At 41.7% G+C, this 18,805-nt stretch overlaps 1 protein-coding gene across 1 annotated transcript in view; it reads left to right on the top strand.

The window, feature by feature from the left end:
* The window catches only part of OCA2 (OCA2 melanosomal transmembrane protein), a 385,751-nt gene extending 368,125 nt beyond the window's left edge, over positions 1-17,626 (top strand). Inside the window, exon 24 of the mRNA XM_037016526.2 lies at positions 16,997-17,626. Coding sequence (XP_036872421.1) covers positions 16,997-17,081 — 85 coding nt within the window. The 3' untranslated portion in view covers positions 17,082-17,626. The remainder of the gene's footprint in view (positions 1-16,996) is intronic.
* The last annotated feature ends 1,179 nt before the right edge of the window (positions 17,627-18,805 follow it).

Raw genomic sequence — 18,805 nt, 5'->3', positions numbered from 1 at the left:
TATAGTCCCCTGCTATTATTTCATTGCCATCCTTTTCTCCTTTTAAATATGTTGATAATTGCTTTATACATTTAGGTGCTCCCATATCCAAATGCTTTCTAATAGGTGCATAAATATCTACAAATGTTATATCCTTTTGTCAGATTGGCCTCTTTGTCATTACATAATGACCTTCTTTGTCTCTTACTACTGTCTTGTCTTAAAGTCTATTTTGTTTGATATAAATAGAACTATCTGAGTTTTCCTGTGATTTTCATTGAGGGGAATATCCTTTCCCATGCCTTCACTTTCATTCTTTGTGTGTCCTTACATTGTGTGTCTTTCATTCAGTGTGTATCCTCGTACCTGAAGTGTCTTGCAGGCAGCATGAAGATGGGGGTCTTATTTTTTTATCCATTCAGCCACTCCATATTGTTTGATTGGAGAATTTACATTGATAGTAATTATTGATAGGTATGTAATTATTGCCATGTTTTAAACTGACTTCAGGCTATTTTTTAATTCCTTTGTTCCTTTATTTTTCTCTTGCTCTTTTTTTTGGTGATGTGATGATTTTCTGTAGTGGTATGCTTAGATTCCTTTTTCTTTCTCTTTTGTGTATCTACTATAGTTTTTTTGTTTTCTGGTTATCTGGTTACTTATTTTTATAACAGTCTTTTAAGTTGATAACAACTTATGTTCAAGTACATTCTAAAGCTCAACATTTTTATACACATCTCCATTTTATGTTTTTGATGTGACAATTTACATCTTTTTATCTTGGATATCCATTAAGAAATTATTGTAGTTTTTTACTACTTGTCTTTTAACATTCATACTAGCTTTGTAAGTGGTTAACCCACCATTTTTGCATTAGATTATTTTGAATTTTACTGTATATTTATTTACCTTTACCAGTGAACTTTGTATTTTCATGTTTTCCTGTTACTAATTAGCACCCTTTCATTACAGCTAAAGAAGACTCTTTAACATTTCTTATAAGTCTGGTTTAGTGGTAATGAACTCCTTTAGCTTTAGTTGTCTGGAAAACTATTTCTCCTTCAATTATGAAGTAGATTAATCTTGGCTGGAAGTTCATTCTTTCAGCACTTTGAATACGTCATGCCACTCTCTTATGGCCTGTGAAGTTTCTGTTGGAAAATATGCTATAGTCTTATGGGGATTCCCATGTATGTAACAAGTTGCTTTTCTCTTGCTACCTTTAAGATTCTCTTCTTGTCTTTAACTTTTGACACTTTATAATATGTCTTGGTGTGGGTACCTTTGGATTCATCTTATTTGGTACTTTCTGGGATTCCTGCATTTAAATGTCTATTTCCTTTCCTAGGTTAGGGAAGTTCTGAGCCTTAGTTCTTCAAATAAGTTTTCTGCCCCTTTCTCCCTTTCTTCTCCTTCTGGAACCTGAATAGTGTGACTGTTAGTCTCCTTGATGTTTTCCCATAGTCCCTAAAGTTATCTTCACCTTTTTCCTTCTTTTTTCTTTTTGTTGCTCTGATCAGCTGAATTCCACTGCCCTGTCTTCAAGTTCACTGATCCTTTCTTCTGCTCCATTCAGTCTCCTGTTGAACCCCTCTAGTGTATTTTTCAATGCAGTTATTGTATCCCTCAGCTCTGTGACTTCTGTTTGATACTGTCTTATACTTTCTGCCTGTTGAAATTCTTACTTTATTCATCTATTCCTCTATCAAGCTCAGTGAGCATCTTTATGATTGTTATTTTGAACTCCTTAACTGTTATATCACTTTCAGTTTCATTAAGGTTACAGGGCAAATTAGAGTCCTCAAAATAATGTGGACTGTAATCCATCACAGCCTTGTTAAAGAGAGCTTCTCTGCTTTTATTATTCTGGACTCTTCCTTTCTGAGAAGGGGTGACAAGGACCTCCTTCTATGTCTTTCACATTTAGCAAATTTAGGTAGAGCCAGGGGTAAGACACTCTGGAGTGTCATCATCACCAACAAAGCTCCCCCATGTTGGCAGGTTATGGTGGTTCACTAGTGGGCGGCCCTTTTGCAGACAGGTGCAGAGATGTGCACTGCTGCTGCCCCTGCCTCCTGAGATCCATACAGTGTGGGGAAACTCTGGGCCAGTTCATGGCTTACGGACTCTCCAAAGCATCAGTGCCAGGCTTTCAAGCTTGACTACATTCCAATAAGCTTCTAATGTTAAAAAAAAATTATATATTCTGTGGTTTCATTGAATTAAAAATGTGCATATGAACAGAAAATACGTGCATATGGGAAAACATAGCAACACTTTTGTTAGGATAATGAGGGATTGTAGGTGACTTTAAATGCCAAATTTTGTGGGGGTTTTTTTGCCTTTAGCTTATATACTTTTGTGTAATTAATTTTATCTGCGTATTACAGTTATACGAGTAATGCATGAATGCTTTCTCATTATAAAATAATAGAGTCAGAGTATATCAAAGTAAGGAGAGGAAATCAGGGAAATCTCTCTTTGCCACTATTGCTCTCTTCTTCCTTAAGAATAATCCATGCTAACAATTCTGTTGCTGGTCTTCTAGCTCTTCTGTGCATTTGTCATGTACAAAGTGTTTTCAGAGAGTTAGGACTCTTCCCACTCCCCTGTTGCCTTCCCTGAGTACAGAACTTAGTCCAGTCAGCAATAAAGCCTTACATTTTGAAAGGAGTGCTAGAGCTGTCTGCACAGGACTTGCCACATCAAGGCTGACACTAGTAGCAGTCTTGATCTTCAGGCATGTGAAAGAAAGTCTGGGCATCGTTAGAGATGTCATGAATGAGGCTTCCCCAGAAGAGAGTTAAAAACTGATGTGGTGGGGAGAAAGGCTCTCCTGGAGCTGGCACCCTTCTGCCATATGCATATAGGTCTGCTCCCTACTGCTACAGGTGTGGACCCCAGTGAGAGATCTTTAAAGAAAAATCCACCTCTGCCCTCTAAAATTTGCGGGAACTCAGAGACTGGTGCCCTATGTGCCTTCTGAGCTATATGGCATGATACTGAATTAAATAAGGTGGGTTGCAGTAGGAGTTGCCTACCAAATTTTTTGCTGATACCAAATTTTCCCACAGAGTAAGTAAGTGTGAATGTAGCCCCAGCCTGGAGCTGTGTGTTAGGGACTCTACTCTCATCAGACAGAGGAGGTATAGAGCTTAGTCTCAGAGCAGGCCTGAGTGGATATCTCCAGAGGTCAACTTACAGCAACATCAGTGTCCTAGAGAACCACAGGAGAGAGACTCTCAGTGGCCTCTAAGGAACTTGTACATATTTCTCAGAGGACGGGTAGTCATCAGCTGGCCCCCATGCCCAGCCTGCTCTGGGGAGAAAACAGCCCACACAGGTTAGTGAGACCAATCATGTAAGGGCAGGGGAGGTGATGCTGGGTGCCTAGGTGGAGATGGCATGGGCTGTGGAGTCTCCCTAACTGAGTAAATGCCAGGTTGCCTCTGAAAGCTATTAAGCAAGGGGAAAAATAATATTAAATAATATTGTGGTTTAGCACAGTCCTGGTACAGAAAAGTCTCAATAACTCTTCAAGGGAGGGAGAAAGGGCAGGGAGTTAGAATGGAGGGAAGGAAGGGGTAAGGCGAGAAGGGAGAGAGTGGGTGGAGTGTTGTGCAGATTGGAGGCAGTTGATGAAAACACCATTAAGAAAGAGAATGCAATTGCCCACACAGCCAGATATGTGGGCAGACCAGTCATAGCAGGGATGATATTATAGTGGAAAATGATTTGAAATATTTATAGAAACAGAAATTTAGCATTTCACAAATAACAGACTACAAAGGCAAGGGAGCACATTATAACTTCAAGGAATAAAATTAATATTGAAGCAACCCAAGTGCCCATCAACAGATGAATGGATAATATGAAGATATGGTACATATATGCAATGGAGTATTACTCAGCGATAGAAAGGAAGGAAATTTTACCATTTGTGACAACATAAACTTAGAGGGTATCATGCTAAGTGAAATAAGCCAGACAAATACCATATGATTTCACTTATATGTGGAATCTAAAAAGCAAAATATACAAAAAAGAAATAGATCCATGAATAATGACCACAGACTCTTGGTTAGCATGGGGAGGGGAGATGGGTGAAATAGTGAAGGGTGTAAAGAGGTACAAAGTGCAAATTGTAATATAAGTTAGTCATAGGAATGGAAGTACAATATAGATAATATAACCAATAATATTGTAATATCTTGGTATGGTAATAGGGTAACTAGAGAGTGAGCATCTAGTAATGTATATAATTATTTAGCCACTATGTTGTACATCTGAGTATAACATTGTATATCAACTTTATTCCAATTAAAAAAGCATTGAAATTAAATGCTGGAACAAGAGGGCATTTATGGTGTCAGACATCATTATGGACTAAATTGTGTCTCCTCCCACCCCTTGCCAATTCATATGTTGAAGTCTTAACCTCAGATTGGGAATATGTGTGGAGATAAGGTCTTTAAAAAGGAAACTAAGTTAAAATGAGGCTGTTAGAGTGGACCCTAATCCAATATAACCAGTGTCTTTCTAAGACGAGGAGATTAGGATACAGGCAGCACACGGGGAAGACCATGTGAGGACACAGGAAGGAGGAGGCCGTCTTCAAGCCAAGGAGAGAGGCCTCAGCAGAAACCAGCCCTGCTGACACTCTCATCTTGAACTTCTAGCCTCCAGAGCTGTGAGACAATTCATTCTGTCGTTCAAGCCCACTGATCTGTGGACTGCTGTTATGTCTGCCCAAGCTGACTAATAACATCAATTCAGTCTTCTTTATTTTGTGGTTTGTAGAGATTCTTTCTAGCAACTTCCTAACCTTAAAATTCCTATGTGTTTTTTTTCTTTGCACCTATTAATAAAGAAGCTGGCCCCTAGACAGTGATACCCCAACCCTATACTAAGCTGGAGGCTGACCTGGACATGCTCTTTCTTTTGCCACAGGTGGAATATGCCAGTTTGAAAGCATCCTGACATCCCCACAGTGACCTCATTTTAACTTATCCTCTTTAAAGGCCCTATCTCAAAATACATTCACATTCTAAGGTACTGAGAGTTAGGGCTTCTGCATATTAATTGGAGGAGCACAATATAATCCACGTATTAAATTGTGTGATGATTAATTTATTTGTCAGCTTAACTGAGCTATGGGCTGCCCAGATTTAACCTCATTTCTGGGTGCATCTGTGAGAATGTTTCTTGGGTGAGATTAGCATTTAATTGGACTCAGTAAAGCATATGGCCCTCCCCAGTGGGGGTGGGCATAATCAAGTCTTTTGAGGGCCTGAACAGAACAAAAAGTCAAAGAAGGAAGGATTTCCTCTCCTGCTTGCCTATTGAGCTGGAACAGCTCATCTTTTCGTGCCCTGGGATTGGGATTTACTGGTTTACATTGGTTCCCCTGATTCTCAAACTTTCAGAATCAGAGTAGAATTAAACCACTGAATTTCCTGGTGCTCCAACTTGGAGATGGCAGACTGTGGGACCTCTTAGCTTCCAAAATTGTGCTATATGATTCCTCATAATAAATCCCTGTCTATCTACCTACTTACCCACCTACTTACCTACCTATCTATGTCTCTATTTATATATTTTTCCCTATTGGTTCTGTTTCTCTGGAAAACTCTGACTAGTCAAGCCCATAACCACTGAGAAACATAACTGGTCCCATATGTGCTTCAGTGGTTGAGTCTATGGCCAGAAGAACTCTTTGTTCAGTGATCAGAGAAGTGGAAATTATCTGCACAAGAAACTCTATAGTTTCCCACTGTGCCTGAAGGTACAGTCCTAAAGTCCAGAAGAGTCACATCCACACCCTGGTTCAGAGGTGGCACCTCAAACATTGACCTCTGAATTTGTGTTAGAACATGGGTTCTCTTTCTTTCTTGCTTCTAGAGCTGTGCCAGCAGCTAAGACTTCATCTTGAATGCAAATAGGCACAAGATGGGAGCCCTAGCTGTGCATACCACGAAGACCTCTATCTTTTTATCTGGATATGGAATATCAGCACTCTGAGAGCAGATTTTAGGGATCAAGTGACAATCTACAAACTTGTATACTGGGAAACAAGTTCTGGGTGGGCTTTGCTTACATAAAAGATGATTAAATTTAAAAGTGTGGGGTAAATTTCAGAATTTCCGGAATCTCCCACCTGGCCTTAGTCCATTTGCATCTCAGTAGGTGTTTACTGCTGCAGCCTCTGGATCTGGGTCAAGGGATGGAGGAAAAATGGCCATTCTCTCCTCCCCTCTGTTCCTGGTATGTAACTGGTCTGGTATCTGGCAGTCACCAAGGACCCATCCATGCAGTTCCCCCTGGAAGGGGCAGGTGGAGAAGTGAGTTCATACGTGGCTGCAGAGAAGCTAAGTGAGCACCAAGCAGGCATTGCCAGTAGGGGACCGTGGAGAAAGGACTTGGGGAGTGCACTGCGGCCAGAAGGGACGACAGAGCCGGTGCCTAGTTGTGAGCAATAAAAAAAGGGCTTCTCCTAACCTGCCCTTCCTCTTGCCTTACTTCAGTTTCACTGGATTTATAGGGAACTTTGTTCTGGGAAGGGGACCCCCTTCCTCCAAAGAGCTACAAAAGGAAATAAATAACCACCATATCAAAGCATAACTGAAGAAAATATACCTGAATATAAAAGAAAACCCTAATTTGGGAAGGTATATCAAAATATGCTCACTATGTCCCAGATAAAACTAACTGAATGATATTCATACTACAACACTGCCTGTCCAGTATTTTTAGTAACAAAGATAAGATTTCTATAAGAATCAAAGACCCTTATACACACAAAGAGAAACAAAATTAAGAGACTTTCCAACTCTTGGATATTATTAAATACCCAGTAACAAAGGTTTGATAGGAAATGGCTATGATCTAAGTGCTCTAATTTAAAATTCAGTCAAGTTCCATCCATCTACTCAAGAAAGGTTTCTGCATCTCTGTTACCAACCAGATGTAACCTTGGGTAGTTACTTAACCTCTCTGGGTCTTAGTTTTTTACCTTTAAAAGTGGAAGAATATTCTACCTATCTCAGTATTTTTTGAGGATTAACTGAGTGGAATACATATAAAACTGCCTGCCTGATATATTATCACTCATGGATAGTATTTGCTATTATAATTGTCAGATTGTTGTCCTCCACCTCATTCTCCTCATCAGTATATCAGGTAAGTAAGGATTCAGAAAAAACCAACTGCTATCATTTCCCGAAAGTGATTGCTTAAGTATATATCCAGGAGTTAGCATTTAAATTATGTAATTTGTGGTGAGAAATGATGAATCATAACACTAAGGTCAGTTAAACACATACTTACAGATATAATCACTGTTTGTAAATAGGCTATTTAGTTAAACTAAAAGAACAAAATACCTAGGAATAAACCTTACGAGGGAGGTGAAAGATCTGTACTCTGAATAAAAGAGAGGACATAAATAAACAAAATCAGAAATAAAAAGAAGTTACAACCAACATCACAGAAATACAAAGAATTATAAGAGAATTCTAGGAAAAATTATAAGCCAGTATATATGACGCTGATGAAAGAAATTGAAGAACACACAAAGAAATGGAAATCTATTTCATGCTCATAGATAGGAAGAATTAATATTGTCAAAATGGCCATCCTGCCCAAATCATTTTGCAGATTCAGTGTAATTGCTATCAAAACACCAATGGCATTTTTCAGTGAACTAAGCAAATAATCCAAAAATTTATGTGGAACCACAAAATATACCAAATAACCAAAGCAATTCCATGAAAGAACAAAGCTGGGGGTATCGCACTCCCTGACTTCACGATATACTACAAAACTACAGTAATCAAAACATTATGGGAAAGACAGAAGAAGAGACCCATATATCAATGAAACAGAATAGAGAGCATAGGAATAAACCCACATATATAGTCAGTCAATACATGACAAAGAAGTCATGAATATACAATGGGGAAAAGACAGTTTCTTCAATAAATGGTGTTGGAAAAACTGTACAGGTACATATAAGAGCATGAAATTGGATTACTGTCTAACTCCCTATACTAAAGTAAACTCAAAATGGATTGAAGACCTAAATATAAGATATGAAACCATAAAACTCTCAGAGGAAAACATTGGCAAAAATCTGTTGAACATAAGCATGAGTAATTTTTTCTGGTGATGTCTCCCAGGCAAGGAATACAAAAGCAAATATAAACAATTGGGACTACAACAAACTAAAAAGCTTCTGTACAGAAAAAGACACCATCAGCAGAACAAAAAGCCAACCTACATTATGGAGAATATATTTGTAAATGATTTAACTGATAAGGGGTTAACACATAAAATATATAAAGAACTCATAAACCTCAACACCAGAAAAACAAAACAAAACAAATAACCCAAAGGATTGAGTAGACATTTTTCCAAAGGAGTCATACAGATGGCAAAAAGACACATGAAAAGATGCTCCACATCACTAATCATCAGGGAAATGCAAATCAGAACTACAACAAGATATTACCTCATACCATTTAGAATGGCCACTATCCAAAAGACAAGAAATAACAAGTGTTGAGAAAAAGGAACCCTCCTTCCTACACTGTGGAAAGCAGTATGGAAATTCCTCAAAAAATTAAAAAAGAAATACCATATGCCCCATTAATTCTACTTCTAAGAATTTACCCAAAGAAAACAAAATCTCTGATTTGATAACATATATGCATCCCTATTTTATTGCCACATTATTTACAATAGCCAAGGTATGGAAGGAACCACTGTCCATCAGTAGATAAATGGATAAAGAAGATGTGGTACACAGACTCAGTGGTATATTATTCAGCCATAAAAAAGAAAGAAACCCTGCCATTTGCGAGAACATAGATGGACCTAGAGGGTATTATGCTAAGTGAAAGAAACCAGGTGAAGAAAGACAAATATATGATTTCACTTACATGTGGAATCTATAAACAAAACAAACAAACCAGTAATAGATTCAAAGAGACTGAGAAGTGACTGTTGGTTACCATGTGGGAGGGGTTGGGTTGAGTGGGTGAAATAGGTAAAGGGGATAAAAAGGCAAAAAATCTCAATCATAATGCAAATTAATCATGGGAATGAAAATACAGCATAGCGAATAAAGTCAATAGTTCTTTAATGTCTTTCTATATAGACAGTAACTACACTAGTTGGGATGAGGATTTAATAATGTATGTAACTGTTAGATAACTATGTTGTATATTTGAAACCAATTTAATAATATATATCAGCTATACTTCAATTGAAAAAATCAAATATAAATAAATTTGATGGGATACAGTCAATATAATAGTTTTTAATTACTAAAAATACTGTATCAAATGTATAAAATAAATTGAACCGGAAATAAAAGATGTAAATATAAACTACATTGATAATGGAAGACTTTCACATGGCACCATCCATTTCTGAGAAATGAAATATTAGACATATAGTCCTCTATTTCCTGTGGGGAATATGCCTTCTTTTGGAGAGTCCATAAAACAGCTACAAAAATTCATCATGCATCAAGCTGTGAAGACAATCCAGTTACTTAACTGTGTATTATCAAGTGATAGTCCCTGATCACAATGCATTCATTACAAATTAAAAATAAGAGGAAAAAATTCATCATCTCACAAAAGATAAATCAAAAGAAGTAAGAATAAGAGTAAAAGTAATAGTAATTGTAGTACTAATAGAATTTGTGGTAGTAACAAAAACAATGATAATACACACAATTTCAAGAGCATTTACAAAGTACTAGAATTTTTAATCATTTGCTTTACATACTGTATTTTTCATTTCTTTGCAGAAAATATTATTTCACCAGAAGATTAGTCTAAGGGAGTTTAGATACTTGTTGAGGTTTTGTGACAAACTCATTTCATACTACAAAGCTTTCCTCTACTCCATGCATTGTTTACCAGCAGTGTAGATCTTATAAAGAAAGAAACAGGCCAAGTTTGAGGCAGGCTTTAGAGCCCTATTTAGAGTTCAAATCTAACCTTAGTTATTCTGATGGTTTTTAAATTGAGTAAAATACACAAAGGAGATAACTCCCCAAAGAACCTAACAGCATAAAGCTAAACTTACTGAATTAGAAGATAGAAAATGATAGAATTGCTAAGTCAAAAGGTGTTTTTTGGGGGGGTTGGTAAACATTATTGATAATATACATCAAGCTTTGGCATCAGTCAAGAGAGAATGGACAAGCAAAACTCAACAAATTTAAATACTAGAAAAAGGAATATAGCAACAGTGGAGATGAATAGTATTTTATATAAAGGTGCTAATCAAAATTAGAATTTTTAAAAAATGAGTATTTTTCTGTAAAAATGTAAAACTTCAAAGATATTTTAGTAAATATCGGAACAAATGGCTATTCTTTGAGATTCCACATGCCCTTTCTTCTCTTCTTTGCCTATTAAATTCGTATTCTATGTTAAGTGCCAAACACAGAAGACATTTTTCTTATAATCTCCTCCTGTTCTGCTCAGCCCTGCTTGCCCATCAGCTGGGCACTGCCCACAGGAGGAGTTGCTTGCTTTAGGTGCTTCCCTGCAGAGCGCTGAGTGTACACCTCCATGTGGTGCTCACTGTATTGCATTTTTGCTTTCCTAGCTGCCCTTTTCACTGTGGGCTACTTCCAGGCAGGGACCACATGTTGTTTCTCTTTGTATCATGAACCTATTAACCGACACATATTGCAAAGCAAATGACAAAGGCATTAAATAATTTAAGTGGGATTGGAGTGGAGAGCAGGAAATTCACCCTGATACCGGCAGCCTTGGGGATAGTTAGAGGCCAACAGAAGATGCTAGTCAACAAGGAGGTGTTGAAGGCATGGAGAAGAAGGTGCTTGGTGGAAAGGGCTGCTGCTGTAGGAGGGCCACCGAGGGGCAGTCAGGCTTTGCAGTCAACGCGGGAAAGTGAGAAGAAAGAGAGGTAGAGACAAAGGCTTGTTGGGCACCACTGTCTAACTTGGATGAAGATCAGAAGAAAGGTCATATTCTGAATCCTGGAATATGGGGAGAGCCAGGAAGTTGTAGAAAAGGTCTAGACAGAACTTCATAGGGTGTCTCCGTGTGACGCCGAGTGTCTTCAGGGCTGACTGCATCCATGGCTAGTGGGCAGGTTCAGTGGGAGAAGGAGCTTCCCCAACACAGAAGTTGAAGGAAGTGACAGACTGCAGGTCCGACGGAGGGATCAGTGAGAGGCCCCGCCATATGGGGGTGTGGGGGTGTGAGGGCGGCCAGGAGCCCGGTGCTGGGCAAGGGACCAGGCGCCGCGCGGCTCACAGAGGAGCTAGCTGAGGTGGCAGACAGTATGCGAGGAAATTGCCTTTTCTCAGAAAGAGAAAGACATGGTTTCCTCGGATTTTTTCTCCTTTGTTTGGTAAAGATATAGATAGATTTCATAAGGTCGAATGCATGAAAAAGAAACGACCCCAAAACGGGGTCTGCTCTGATGGAACAAAGGCAAGTGTTAGGATTTCGTCCTCTGATGCCTTTTCCTTTCCACGCTTTGCCTCCCCACCCTGACGCGTCGCTCCTGCCACGCTTTCTACGCTGGTTCTTCCTCGTCCTCCCGTCTTCAGAGGCGTGAGCTCTGCCGCTGGCAGCTTGTCACCAACACCGTGCAATGGGGAAGGCGCCGCAGACTCTGCGAGGCCCGTTGCCTGATGTGCCTTCTCTCTTTGCTGCCCTCGTTCCAGCTCGCCCCCTGCCCCCTGCTCGAGACCCCTCTCTCTGCGAAACCCAACGATGGGCTCTATTTCTAAGAGCCGGGAGCTCCTTTGGCCTTTCTTCTTGAAGAGGTTTAACTAACTGTCACTTAGGAGACCCTGGAGATGAGACATGAGGCTGATGAGATCAGGGCTGAGGATGAGAAAGCACCCCCTGTCCTGGGTGCCCTTCAAGGTGGTCGAGGGAGGCCAAGGGTACGGCTCCCAGGGGCCCGTGGTGCGTGGAAAACAGAGGCAAGCTATGTGTACCTGTGATAAGCCTGTCGAAGCAGAAGCTCTTCTGCTCAGAAACATGCAAAAAACTTTGTAGAAAGGCAACAGCAAGACGGTTTTTGATTAAGAAGTATAGTCATGGTGTGTTATAAGCCTTTTGGACAGGAAAAATAAATAGCAAGAGCGGTTTCCTTCAAAAGCCCGAGTAGGAGTGTTCTTGAGCAAGCACAGCCCTCTCCAGCGTGGGGGCCCCGCTCCCAGGGCAAGCCTGACCTCCCCAGAAACGGCACGGCTCCAGACAGCCATTTCCCAGCTATCTGGAAGCCTCAGTTACTTGGAGGGCTGTGTGTCATCACAGGCATGCTTTTAACCAAAAACCGAATACATATAATGCAGGGTTTGTCTGGGCATCCGTCTGACATTTTGCATCTTGATTTGTGCTTTGACATTCAAGTGTTTTTGTCTTCTGCAACAGAATGTGATGTTTGGAGCCAGAATGGATTGAAAATAATCCCAGAGGGAAATGAACACACAATGTGAAGCTGGGTGTTGAGCAAATATACTTTTCCTAAGCATTTTGGTGAATGTATTGCTTTTTTGAGAGGCTTGGGGAACAAGACAAATGGATCTTCTGGGAAATGGAACAGCTCTTGGTAAATGCGGATCCTAAGTGTATGTGCTTGGAGTCCTGCTGGCAGTGACAGGAAGTCACTCCTGTCCTCTCTTCAAATAAATCTCCTTCCAGAGGACCGCTGGCTGGGTGGTGAGTGAGGCGCTCAAACACCCGTCGAGGTACCTGCGTCCCACAGGGAAGAGCGCTGGGGGCTCACCCCCGAAGAAACACCCGACCTTAGCAGTTTCCCTAGGAAGCGCCACCACGCTCTTTGCTTTACCCATCAGATGTCCAGGTGTGCAGGGACGTTCTCACTGCCGCCATCACAGTGCCGGGTAAACAGCTTGTTCACGTGTCTTGATCCTAACATTAGAGGATTCTTTTTGTGACTTCCCAAATGTATAAGAAAACGCTGTCCTGATGAGCCTGCTCACTCGGCAGAACTGCGTCCAGGGGGCGGCAGAGCCTCTGCTGGCCTGTCTCAACCTGTGCTCTCGGCGAAGGCCCCCCTCCAGCAGACCCCCTCCGAAAGCTTCCTCCAGAGCCAGCGCTCCCTGCACCCGCTCAGGCCAGCCGCCTTCCTTTTCATCTGCCTGCATGCAGCTGGAGGCTGTGGGCCCCCGGGGCTGCACCGGACGGTGTGACAGCCCCCAGCCGCTATGTGCCGCCTGGAGATGTGGCGAGTCAAACTGAGGTGTGCTCTGAGTAGAAATCCCGTTCTGGGTCTTGACAAGTTAGTATAAAAAGCAAATGTAAAACACTCCATTAAAGTTTTTGTTGATATATGTTAAAATAATATTTTAGATATGTTGGGTTAAATAGAAATATTATTGATCTTACTTCCATCTGTTTTTTTTTTTACTTTTTAAAATATGTGGTAATATAAAATTTGAAATTGCATAGCGGCTCACCATTTATTTCCAGTGGGTGGTGGTCCGGGACTTCCTGGCATCGTGGGTGGGAGCTGATGACAAGCTGACAAGTTCCTTCACTTTCCAGTCTGGGTGTCGCGGTCTCCAGCAGTGGGCGGTAAATGTGTCCTGCAAAGGGTGAGACGGTAAACATTTCAGGCTTGGTGGCCCACACGTGTCTGTTGCAATGACTTCATTCTACCGTGTTGTGGTAACTTTAGAGCAGCCACAGACGACAAGGAAGTGAATGCAAGTGCTGTGTTCTAACAGAGCTTTGTTTACAGAAACAGGCAGTGGGCCAGATGTGGTCTGGGAGCTGTAGCCTGTTGGGTCCTGGTCTATAAAAAAGGGGGAGTTTATCTAGATAAATTATCTTTGTACATAAAAGCATATTTTCCATTCATGGAATCCCTACTGTGTGCACCATTGTGGGCTAATTTTTCTTTCAGGGATCTTGTGATGCACACAGGTATCTTTGCTTTATCCTTTGTTGCCATATTATAACCAAGCTAGCAGAGAATGAAGCTGGAATCTGACATAAATGCCTTCTCCCTCTTTCTGTTTCTGTATCAGTCTCAGAGGACTGCGGGGTCCCCCTGAAACTCTCCGATGAGGGTGCACAGCTCCAGTTGGGGGTGAAAGTCCAGGATGGCCGCCGTGTGGCCACCCCTGACATCACAGGGAGGGTGCTTTATTATAGCTGGTGTGGGCAGACTCCCTGTGGGGCCCTTGCGGTGGGGGTGGGGTTTGGCTGGAATGGGGGCAGTTGTGATGTCAGGCTTTTCTGTCTGGCTGTGCGGCTCATTTCCTTGGTGTGGCCAGAGAGCAGACTTCTCTTGGTCTGCCTGCCTGCCGTACCTGTCACTGCTGCCTAGCTGTCAGCTGCTCTGCACTTCGTCTGGGCTCTTTGAGGAAACGAAACCCGTGGTAATGTTGCTCTTCAGGGTCCCAGCTGGCCTGCTTCTCTTTACCTTCAGAGTCTTCTGTTTTCTCAAGATATGATGCCCAGGATCATTACCTGTGCTTGTGGGAGGCTTGGAAAGAGTCCATCTACTCCATCTTGTTTCAGAACCAAAAGCCAGATCTATAGTTTTTAATTAGTGAACCATTTACATGCTCTTCTCCAATAAACCCTTGTGTGTGTGTGTGTGTGTGTGTGTGTGTGTGTGTGTGTGTGTGTGTGTGTGTGTGCAGTTAAATTCTTTTCCATGAAACACAACTCAGGCCCAACCAGGCAGTCCATGCTTTACCCTTTGGTTCTGGGCACTAACTCCTGTCAGCAAACACTCAGGGCCAGGTGCCCTGCGCTAAGGAGCACTGGACTGTGGGTAACATTTTCTGAGGGCTCATTATGTGGCCAGACACTGGTCTAAGGTCAACTCATGTAATCCTCATAACGGCTTTCGTAAGTAAATGCTATTATTACCCCCATTTTATAGATGAAGAAATTGAGTTGTGGAGATGCTTAACACTTTCTCAAGATCATGCAGCTGTACAAGAGCAGAGCCCTGATGTAGTGTGTTGGGGTGTCTGTTTAGTGGAGGACTGCATGTGTTTTGAAGCCAGAAAAATCTATCAAAACACCATGTCTTCCTCTTAGTGATGGCAAATTTTGTCAAACTTCATAATATATCCAAGCTTCAGTTTCTTCTTACTGTGTTTGGGAAATGGTAGATCTATCTATCTATCTATTTATCTATCTATCTGTCTATCATCTATCTATCATATATCATCTATATCTATCACCTATCTACCTATTATCTATCTATGAAGTCCATAGATGTATCAGATATCCAATAAGTTCCTTGTTTATGAGTGGTGTATCATCACTGTACAGTTTGCTCATACCACAGGGAAGCAGTAGGTGAAGTGGCTACGAGCATGAACTTAGAGTCAGACCGGAGGGTTTGGATTTCTGCACTGTAGTAAACTAGCCAAGTGACCCAGGCAAATCTGCTCACTTCTCCAAATCCCATCTATGCAGTGGGTATGATGACACCAATCTCAAAGGTGGTGTGAGCAGCTGATGAGTGTCACACACTAGATGAACAATCCTGTTTCTTATGGAGCCTGGATGCTCCCACCAGTACCTAGGTGCTCCTTCTCGGGCTTGGGGCTACCCCTGATACACCAGCGGCTCTTGCTAGGCAGCCCAGAAGAACCATCTAGGAGGAACTTCCTCGGGCTTGGTGTCCCCAACAGCGAGGGCTGCTTCTTGTGGGATCCATCCCTTGGTAGGAGATTTGCTTCTGGATGTGGCCAGGCATCTCAGTGCCCTGGCTGAGGTAGTCAGGATCTTCTGTGATGCTGACTTCTTGTATACAACCTGACACAGTAGAAGGAAGGCTTGCAGTGATGCTGTGATGCCTAGAGAGGACCAGATGCTGGCTGTCAGCTGTGTTTTCTCAGAATTCAGTGATCAGGGCTGACAAATTGCAAACATGTTCAGGTATCTTTTTGGTAAAAAAAAAAGCTTACCAATTTCAAGAAATTGAAACACTTTTACTGAAATCTATTGTGTACTGTGTTTTGTAAAGAGAAATTTGTTCAGAAGATGAGCTTTACTGCCTTCTTGAAATGTCCAGTTTTGATCTAGAATTTAGGAGCTGTTTGACTCATGGATGTGGTTTCTGAGTTTGAACTACAGCTTTGTAGAGAGAGCCTTGCTGGAGTGAATCTCTGAGTAGCTGTGCCCCAAGCCCATGGCCAGGAAAAGGGAAAATATCATAACCCTTATTATGAGCAGTATCACACACTAGGCTCTTGCCACTGAATGTTTAAACATTTTGGAACAAAAATCTGTAACCTTTGCAGGAACTTTGCTCAGGGACAATACAGTGCTAATCAATGGCTTCAAAGCATGGAATCTACTGGCATTTGTTAATCAGGATGGTAATTTGTAGAAACACAAGTACATTGTGGGAGGCAAATAAAGAGGGAAACTGTCATATTCACGTGGCTTCCTTTGTATTTGTGTGTACCTTCACACACATCTTGCACCTCACTGAATACAAAAGAAAATCCTGTTCTTCCCTTTTCTCTTCCTTGGACAAGAGATTATTTCCCAGTTCTACCTCTCAAGTTCTCCCCAACCTTTAACTGTGGAGAATTTCAAGGTTCCATGGGAATATGACTTTTCTGGGAAGCCATCTCTCCTGGAAGGACAGGTGGAAGTCCCAGGAAACATCCAGATACTTAAATAATGGCTCAGCTCCACGACATTGGCAGTTGTAAGTAAAAAGTATCATCATTGAGACCAAACTTATAAAGTTATAGATGAATAAATCAATTTAAAAATTTCAAAAATGTTAAGCATGTCTCAGATAAAATGGCACATGGTGGGGGGATAGCTAATGGAGATAGGCAGCCAGATCATCTAGACTAAAAGAAACTTTCTGATTTCTAGAAATGAGGTCAACTTGGTGGATATAAAGCTTGCAAGGCCAAAGTCTTTTGCAGCGACATGACACGAAATGAATCTAGATCTTACAGATCTTTCCAGAACCACAGTCCACTCTCTTTGTGTTCCAGGTTGGGTTTCCCAGTGATGGTCGTCTCCTGCACGGTCGGGATGTGTTACCTCCTTGTTGCCCATGTCGTGATGGGATGGAATTAGTAGATCTGCATCATTGGAAGACTAAGGGAAACTTGACCCATCATCAGCATCAGTAGAAAACTGCCCCAGGACAGCTCTTTGGAGAAGAGAAGGTGCTTCCAATGGGGACGCTCTGGAGTGGAGAGCTTTGGCAGCCACACTCTTACTCAGGTGAACACGGCAAATTGTGGCAAATACAGGAAAATATGTATATTTTAAAACACTTCTTGCTTTGCTCTGTAGGAAAAGACACAAATACAGTAATCCACCCCAATGGCTTGTGTAGTTGGCCACTTCTTAGGTTGTCTATAGTTCTTCATGTAATCACTTTTCCTGTCAAAACATTCAGCACTTAAATTGTATATCCTCTGAATAGATCTTCTTCCTGGGAAAGGCATAGAGTTTGTAAGGAAACATTTATGTATTAAATACAATAAACTATTCCTTGACAAAAGGTCTTAAATTTGTTAGTCTCTTATGTTTTAATAGTTTATATATGTAAAATTGCATTTTATCCATTTATATATTTTTCTCAAGTTTGTAATTCATCAATTAAAATCCAGAAATTTGACTTGCAGAAGGTCTGAAGTACTTTTTATACGTAACATTTTGCATTTTTAACATCCTACAACAATGATCCTAGTTTTGAGGGATGTGCATTCTATTTCCATCAAGTACACGAAAGTCAGTACATTCAGCCCTGTGGACCCTGCAGGACTGGTGGTTCAGGCAACATTGATTAAATGCTGTCTTTTGAGAGACATTACATGTGGGACAAGGACAATGCAAGCAAAGAGCACGAGGGAGCACTGTGCCTCCTCCTGAGGGTCCTCTGCTCTGTGTGTCAGTAGCAGGGCTTGGCCCCTGGTGACCAACCCCTTCAGGTTTTGGTCCATTGTGTATGATACCTTGAGATGAAGATGTTTGCTGGGCGCTCCTCTCAGACGTAGTAGTTATATTGAGTACGTGATTTCAAAACGTGTAAGATCCCCAGGGCGTGAAGAACTGGAAAGTAGGAGACCTTCCTAGTCCTACGACCTTCTGTCCCTGGTACCCTCATGCTGGGTGTGCCCTTTCTACAGTTTAGAAACTTATTTGCAAAATGGCAACCTGTATCCTTCCTGAAAGGTGGGGAGACTATGAGAATATGCTTTTTGGATTCATGAGCTGTCTTTGTTTTGAATTCCTTGATAACAAAGGGGACACAAAGTTCCATTTCTGTTTAAAAATCTGGCCTGGTGGAAGGTCACATAAATGCCTGCATATACCTGCTTAGGCCTGAAGAGGCCCTTTCTCCTGGTCTCTGATGTGGCCTCACTGAGACCTGGGTCCCTGCCTCTCACCACAGGCATTATCTGCTCTTCTCTCAAGAGCCCTACACGTGCAGTGGGTCAGCACCTTCCCGAGGGGCATTGCTGCTCCTGACTCCTTCATCATCATCTCCCCCATGGGGCCTGCATGTCTGCACCCCACCCCTCCTCACTGATGCGTGCCCAGATCCCAGGTCATTTTTCACTCCTCAATGCCCTCAACTCCTGACTCATTTCTTCTCCCTCTGCCTTCTGCTTCCTCAGCATCCCCAAGATCTGACTTCAGGCCTCATCACACCCAGACTTGGTCCCCAGTAACCACCCCTTGAATTATTCATCTCATCTTTGTCTCTGGGACCCCTGACATGCCAGTTGTGTCCCCAGGTTACACCTCAGCAGGCTCCCCCCACCCCCGAACATCTCCGGTTCGTGTCC

This window comes from Manis javanica, chromosome 18, assembly GCF_040802235.1.
Source record: "Manis javanica isolate MJ-LG chromosome 18, MJ_LKY, whole genome shotgun sequence".
Classification (NCBI taxonomy): Eukaryota; Metazoa; Chordata; class Mammalia; order Pholidota; family Manidae; genus Manis; species Manis javanica.
This window is presented reverse-complemented; position numbering and strand designations above follow the sequence as displayed.